The sequence below is a fragment of the Alligator sinensis genome, unplaced genomic scaffold (genome assembly GCF_000455745.1).
Source record: "Alligator sinensis unplaced genomic scaffold, ASM45574v1 scaffold634_1, whole genome shotgun sequence".
In the NCBI taxonomy this organism is placed as follows: Eukaryota; Metazoa; Chordata; order Crocodylia; family Alligatoridae; genus Alligator; species Alligator sinensis.
In genome coordinates this window covers 538,091-545,314 of record NW_005842558.1, presented here as the reverse complement: position 1 = coordinate 545,314, position 7,224 = coordinate 538,091, and the positions used below count along the sequence as shown (strand labels likewise).

General features: G+C 63.1%; 1 protein-coding gene across 7 annotated transcripts; it reads right to left on the bottom strand.

Moving 5' to 3' along the window:
- Window positions 1–6: 6 nt before the first annotated feature.
- On the bottom strand, window positions 7–6,939 carry SIT1 (signaling threshold regulating transmembrane adaptor 1). Of its 7 annotated transcripts, XM_025213972.1 has the most exons (7): window positions 6,063–6,172; window positions 2,517–2,770; window positions 2,140–2,259; window positions 1,832–1,868; window positions 1,495–1,553; window positions 1,059–1,117; window positions 7–365 (listed from the first exon to the last, which is right to left on the bottom strand). In XM_025213972.1, exons 2-7 carry the CDS (start codon window positions 2,566–2,568, stop codon window positions 99–101), a joined length of 594 nt encoding a protein of 197 aa, XP_025069757.1. In that variant the 5' UTR covers window positions 2,569–2,770; window positions 6,063–6,172; the 3' UTR covers window positions 7–98. The 7 variants fall into 7 exon arrangements, with proteins under 7 accessions (XP_025069757.1, XP_025069756.1, XP_025069753.1 ...); XM_025213971.1 differs by lacking the exons at window positions 7–365; window positions 1,059–1,117; window positions 1,495–1,553; window positions 1,832–1,868; window positions 2,140–2,259 and adding exons at window positions 5,405–5,617; window positions 5,882–5,962; window positions 6,549–6,939 and having other exon boundaries at window positions 2,266–2,770; window positions 6,063–6,206; XM_025213968.1 differs by lacking the exons at window positions 7–365; window positions 1,059–1,117; window positions 1,495–1,553; window positions 1,832–1,868; window positions 2,140–2,259 and adding exons at window positions 5,405–5,962; window positions 6,549–6,655; window positions 6,771–6,939 and having other exon boundaries at window positions 2,266–2,770; window positions 6,063–6,206.
- Between the last annotated feature and the right edge of the window lie 285 nt (window positions 6,940–7,224).

Sequence of the window (7,224 nt, the reverse complement as noted above, 5' to 3'; positions counted from 1 at the left end):
CTCCGCTGTGGCCACGCCGTAGTGGCCCATGGCCCACCGCGGTGCTGTCCTCCGGCCCCAGCTTCCTGCCCCCCCGGTCCTGCGGCCGCACCTGCCGCTCAGCTGGGCACGGCGTGGTTGTTGGCGTAGTCCTGGTTCTCAAACGTGGGCAGGAAGCGGTCGGTGTGGACGGAGGCGTAGAGCTCGCCTGGCGGCTGGGCAGCCTCCCGGCCTGCGGCGCACCCTTCGGCCCAGACCTCCAGCTCCGAGCACCGCGGCCCGGCCAGGACCACGTCCGTGTACTGGATCTCGGTGGTCCCCGCGGCCGCCTCGGGCAGCAGCCGGCCTGGGCTCTTCAGCTTGAGGTTCGCGTAGCAGGTCGGCTTCTAGGGGCGGAGGCAGACGCAGGGCTGGGAGCCAGGGGACAGGCCCAGGGCTGCTCTCACCCCTCGCCCCTGGGAAGCACAGGCAGACTCCTCCCTGCCGGCCACAGCACCCGCCTCAGGAAGGGCTGGGCTCAGGGAAAGGACCCCCACACCCCTCCCTCCATGTAACACTCGGGGCCAGCCTGGCTCCGGGTTAGACCCATGCCTGCTCCCCAGGGCTTCAGCCGTAACCGCACCCAGCTCTGGGCACCAGGACAGTGACCCAGGCGGCCCCACAGCTGCCATGGGATGCCCTCTGCCAGCAGGGTCAAGCCCAAGCAAGATGGCACCGGAGGAATGGGAAAGCAGCTGGGTCCTGGATGCTGCCGTCCTTTCCAGCCTGCAGGGATCTGTGCCCCAGCGCTGGTGGCAGTGCTGCAGGGCACCGCAGCGGAGGCCGGAAGAGGGGGAGGGGAGGGGAAGGCTGGGTGCAGAGATGCTTGTGCTGATACCCCACCACTTCCTGCCACTGCACAGTGCAGCTGCTGCTCAGGAGCCTGCATGCACAGCATTCGCACCCCCACCCACGCATCTGCCGTCGCCCCTCGTTCTGGGCCCGCAGCCCCCCCAGAGCCCTGCCCCTGCCCAGCACCAGACAGCAGCCAGGGGGCCCCAGCAGCCAGGACCCCCAGGTGTTCAAGGACATCAGCTCACCTTCACCCTGGGCTCCCGCTCAGACTCAGTCTTCACTGTGTCTACCCCCGAGCCATGTCCTATCAGAAAGCAAAGAGTAGAGGGGCCAGCTGAGAGTGGATGTGGGGTCCCAGGATGGGCCCGCTCTGCTTTACAGGCCTGGCAGTGCCCAGCTGTATTCATGGTGCAGGATAGGGGCAGTAGCAAGCAGGGTGCCTGCTGCATCCTCACCCTAAGGCACGAGCTGCCACTGCACCAGCAGCCAGCCAGCATCCACCCAGCAGCAGCACCCAGGCCAGGGCCCAGCTGGGGGCAGAGAGGTTTGTGGGCACAGAGATCCATGCCACCAGGATGGGGCTCCACATGCCAATGAACATACGATGGGACACACCTTCCCGTCCTGTGCTAGGGCCCTGGCATGTCCACCCCTCTTCCCCCAGCCCCTGCCACTGCTCACCTGACTGCAGGTAGCTGATGTTGCCATAGACAGGCACCTCCTCTGCCAGGTGTGCCGCACTGTGGAGGAAGAGACGGGGGTCAGAGGCACCAGGGGACCGTGGGGGGACGGGGAGTAGGGCAGGGTAAGTGTGCCCCTTCCCCCAATCACAGCCACATGCAGCTGGGCCTGCAGTGAAAATGCAGAACTGGGCACCAGGACTCCTGGGTTCCACCCTCCCCTCCTGGAGGCAGAGTCCCTGCTCTCTGGTAGAGCAGCCCTGCAGAGTCGGGGTGCCAGGAAGGGCTGGCTCTGGCCCCGTTTGGATGGCTTCTCCAAGTTCTTCTGCTGGACTCACCTTCCCCGGAGTCGAGTCACATGCAACCGGAGTTTATCTGCAGGCAGGGAAAGGGGACAGAGCAGGGAGGTTAGCCTGGCAGCTGGGCAGTGCCCATGGGGGCAGTATGCAGCAGTGCCCAGGGCAGCAGGTCAGGCTGCCTGCAAGAAGGGAGTGCAGGGGAAGGAGACTTCCAGGATGACTGGGAGCTTCCCCTGTAATTGCAGGGGTGAGGGGTACAGGTCACCCTTGCCCCAAGAACAGCTGGTGGCTCAAAGCACAGGGAGATGGGCTGGCTCTGGGGTGCCCCTGCCCCCAACGATACCTACCTCTGACCTTCTTGTACCTCAGGCAGCACAGCACGTTGCACACAAGGGAGAGCAGATAGAACAGGGCCAGTGCCCCCAGGAGCCCCCACAGGGCACAGGAGCCCTGCAGCTCCTCCAGGCCTGCAGGACAGAGAAAGTGCTGGGAGCCCTCGCCTAGGGCTCTCTTCCCCTCAATGTGGGCACCAGCCTCCATGCCTGCGCCGCCACCCCCACTCCCACGGCCTGGAAAGTGCTGGGTCCTCTCCATCAGCAAGGCCAGTTTGAGGGAGTTTCCCTCGCACAAACACCCCCAGCACCCTGGGGAAGGGAAGGGGGGGTCACATTGAGTAACCTGAGGAGACAATGGGCCCCCGTGTAACACAGCAGCCCCCACTCACCCAGGAAGCAGCTGCCGTTACAGGTACCACAGGGCGCAGGCGTTCTGGACATGCCACTCCCTCCAGAGATTCAGGGCTGCAGACAGGAGTCACTCCAGATCCCAGACCAGTGCTGGCGCCAAGGGGAGTCAGTCTGGATCCAGGCAGATGCCAGAGCTGGGGGGAGTCGCTCTGGATCCTGGGTAGACGCCCACCCCAGGGGAGTCACTCCAGATCCTGGACAGATGCCCGCGCCAGGGGTGTCGCTTCAGATCCTGGGTAGATGCCTACGTCAACCCAGGAGTCGCTCCAGAGCACAGGGACTTGCAGTCACCCCAATCCCAGCAACACCAGCCTCACTCTGGTGCCTCCGTAGCCTGGGCAGGGTTCCCACCCCGTCCCTCCCCCTCCTGCCGGTACTCAGCATCTGTGCAGCTGGGGATTTCCGGAGCCACAGACACCTGCTCCACAGCTCTGGAGCTGCTGCTGCAGCAGTGGCTGCTGGACCCAGGCTGGAGCTCCCAGCCTGGCAGGACGAGGCTGAGGGCTGGGAGGCATCTGTGGGGCACGGAGAAAGGGCAGGAGGTGCGGAGGTTCCCATAGCCAGCAGGGAAGGGTCCCCAACTCCCAGAGAGCCCAAAACACATGTCCCAGCCAAACCCATGGCAGGTTTTGTGACAGTCCCACCCTGCTTCTCAAGCCCCCTCTCGCTGTCCAAATCTGGCAGGTTCTGATGACCTGTGCGGAGGGGTCCCAGTCCCCAGCCCTGTCCCCACGCCTCCCAGCCTCCAGGGTGGCTCCAGTGAAGCCAACTTTGTGCAGCGCACACCAGCCTCACTGCAGGAGCTCTTGCCAAACCCTGCACCTACAATTGATGACAGGTTGGGAGTCCCTCCTAGCCAGCACTGCTCCCCCAATCCCCATCTCGGCTGCTCAGGAGGAGGGAAGGGGGCTTCTGCCCCCCTCCCCCCACACCTGGGGGAGCCACAGGGGGGACGCTACCTCCTCCCCTGATCTGGGCTGGCAGCGTGGGGGGAGCAGACAGCACTCTGCCTCTCCCCAGCCCCACCCAATCACTTCTGGGGAGGAGGAGGGGCTTCGGTCTGGTCCTGATTGGCTGCTGTAACCCAGGAAGGCAACACAGGCAAAGGCAGCCAATCAGAAAGGCTAGAAGCCCTGTCAGTGCTGGAAAGATTTCATAGACATTAGGGCTGGAAGGGACCTTGTAAGATCTTCGAGTCCGGCCCCCTGCCCCAGGGGCAGGAGGTCAGCTGGGGTCAAAGGATCCCAGCAAGATAAGCATCCAAATGTTTCTTAAAAGAGTCCAGAGTAGGTGCCTGCACCACTTCTGGAGGAAGTCTATTCCAGGCCTTGGGGTGTTGGACAGTAAGGAAGTTTTTCCTTATGTCCAGCCTAAAGTGGTCTTGGAGGAGTTTGTGACCGTTGGACCTCGTCATCCCTTGGGGTGCTCTGGTGAACAGGCGTTCCCCCAGATCCTGATGCACACCCCTGATGTACTTATCGGCTGCCACCAAGTCACCCCTGAGCCTGCGCTTCTCCAAGCCAAAGAGTCCCGTGGCTCGCAGCCTCTCTTCATCAGGCCTGTTGTCTTGCCCTCTGATCATGCGTGTGGCTCTCCTCTGCACTCTCTCTAGCTTCTCCACACACATGCTTCTTGAACTGTGGAGCCCAGAATTGGATGCAGTACTCCAGCTGCGGCCTCACCAAGGTCCAGTGCAGCAGGAGGATGACATCCTGGGTCTTGCTCGAGGTGCATCAGTGGATGCAAGTCAGAGTTTGATTGCTTTGCCAGCTGTTATCGCATTGGTGACTCATATTCATCTTGTGGTCAATCATGACCTCCAAGTCTCTTTTGGTCATGGTACTAGCTAGTGTAGCACTGCCAAGCCTATAAGTGTGATGGGGGGTTTTGTTCCCAAGGTGGAGCACTTTGCATTTCTCCGTACTGAATGCCATGTGGTTTTCATCTGCCCACCTTGCAAGTCTATCAAGGTTGCCCTGGATCACCAACCTATCCTGAAGTGTGGACACCCTTCCCCAAAGTTTGTGTAGTCAGCGAACTTGGCCAGATCGCTTTTGACACCAGTGTCCTATCTCGGTTAGTCTATAGGTGCCTTTCTACCCTACCCCTACTCCACCACTCCCATTCCCACCCTGTGACCCCACTGAGTCCCACCCACCAGGCCCACCCTCCCTTCCCCCTCCACACGCAATCGTTTTCCATCACCTCATCCTTCCCTCCCCAGTCCCGAGCCCTGGCCATGCGCTGCCCTGCTCCCCCCATCCCTGGCACAGATCCCTAAGCCACTTTGCCACATGCTGCCAAGTTACAAGTTTATTATTATCAGGAATTTGAGGGAGGGGGAGCTCCAAGCTCCTGCAGCAGAGGGAGCCAGGACGTAGGCTCCCCGATGCTGTGCACAGGTGTGCTTCAGATCCTCAGGACCACAGGCCTGATGAGCATGCACTGGGGGCACGGCTGTACCTGGATCAGCCTGCGAGGTAGGCAGCCCCCTCACCCTCCTCCTCCCACCGGCAGGGGCTCAGCACAGGTCTGCAATATGCAGGTTCCCTCCCACGCCGGCCACAGCCACCACACACCCACCACACGCCACTGCCACAGCCTGCACTGGCTTGTGTGGGAGCAGGATCTGACCGAGCACCTAGGAGCACAGAGTGGGTAGCCCCGGGTCAGGCAGGCCTGAGAACCCAGAGCCCCCCACACCAGCCCTGCTTCCCCAAGCCCATGGAGAGTCTCAGCTCAGCCCTGGCCTCGTTCACACCCTCTCTGCACCCCCACAACTCGGTGGGGGCCTGGGGCACACTCTGCAGGGCCCCCCCAAGCTCCACTGCTGCCCGCAGGGCAAGGAGGACCAGCCCTGTGTCACCTGGTGGGTGCTGATGCGGATGACGCCAGCCCCACAGGTGCCGCTGCCCCCAGCCAGCACCGTGTCTGGGTCGCAGAACTGGGCTGCATACAGGAACTGGCCCTGCGTATGGCCCCCGGGGAACGGCAGGTTCTTCTGCAGCTGGGACGTCCGTAGGTCCCAGAGCTGCAGCGCGTTGCGGGGCACCCAGGAGGCCGTGAGCACGCAGTGACCCTGGGGAAGAGGAGATGGGGGCAGATGCAGCATGTCAACCCCAGCATGCACCCCAGAGCCAGTGAGCACAGGCTGCCAGTGGGGAAGGGGAGCCCGGCTCAGGTGTGCAGCACTTCCAGGTACAAAGGATGTCTCTTTGAGGGGAGCAGGTGGAGGGACCATCAGGTACCTTCTGGTCAGATGACCACAGCCCAGCCCAGGAACAGGCATGTTGCTGGCCACATCCCCTGTGATGCCCCTCCACATGCCCCACATCCATCTCACCCAAATGTCAAGGCCTGGGCCACAGATGTGGGGCCCATTGATCACACGCTGAGCCTCCTTCCTTATCCGCTTGTCCCAGACCTAACACAGGAGGCAAACCAGCAGCTCCAGCAGGACCCAGCCCCGCTCCCCCCTGGCCCCCTCTGACCAGCACCCTGAGCCCTGCCCCGCAGGGCCTCACCTTGACACTGTTGTCCCAGCCGCCCGTCAGGAAGATATGATTTTCCTGTGGGTGGAAGCGGAGAGCGAAGATGCGGCGGGAGGCCCCACTGGTCACTGCCACATCCCCCGTCATGAAGTCCGGAGCCTCCAGTGTATGAAACAGCTGGGGGAGAAGTAGGGACAGAGGCTGAAGTCCTAGGGAGCAGGATGGGCCCAGGGGCTGGGGAGAAGAGCGCAGGGAGCAGGGCGAGGATCAGGGATGAATGGCAGTGGAGAGGGAGGCTGGCAGCGCAGTGATCCTGGGGAAGGGGAGTCAGGGGCAGAGGTGGTGCATGGCCGCACTAGACAAAGGGGGCAGGAGAAGGGCAGGGGATGAGGATCTCAGCTGGGGGAGCCGGGACCCCCTGCTCAATCTGGCTCCACACGCCGCCTCCCCATGCTGGGGCACCAGCCCCTCTGCCCCATGCCGGCACAGCGCCCATGTCACAAACCTGGCGCTACCCACCTGCATGGTGCAGCTGTCGTAGAGCCGAATGTGGCGGTCGGTGCCGGCCGTGGCAAAGACGCTGCCATCCAGGCAGAAGTCCATGGCGTTGATCTCATTCTCCTCCTCTGCCAGGGCACCAGGGAGGGGCTGTGGCTGGGGAGGGGGGAGGAGGGACCCCCCCCCCCCACCAGTCACCGCTGGGGCCAGGGCGCGGAGGGGGAGCCCTGCCGCTAGGATTACCAGGTCTGGGTTTTCCTAGACATGTCCTCTTTTTGAGCCCTCTGGTCTGCGTCTGGGAGGGTTTTTTAAATCTGCCGAAATGCCTGGGATTTTGCTTTCCTCCTCTGCTGGGAGCAGGGGGAGAGGGGGCGGAGGCAGCAAGGAGCACAGTTGCGGAGGCGCAGGCTCCCCTGCCTTCCGCGGGGCTGTGCTAGGGCAGGGGCCGCTGGGTTTTCCTAGACATGTCCTCTTTTTGAGCCCTCTGGTCTGCGTCTGGGAGGGTTTTTTAAATCTGCCGAAATGCCTGGGATTTTGCTTTCCTCCTCTGCTGGGAGCAGGGGGAGAGGGGGCGGAGGCAGCAAGGAGCACAGTTGCGGAGGCGCAGGCTCCCCTGCCTTCCGCGGGGCTGTGCTAGGGCAGGGGCCGTGCGACGGAGGGGCCGGCTCCTCCAGCGGGGAAGGGGCCGGGGGCCCGG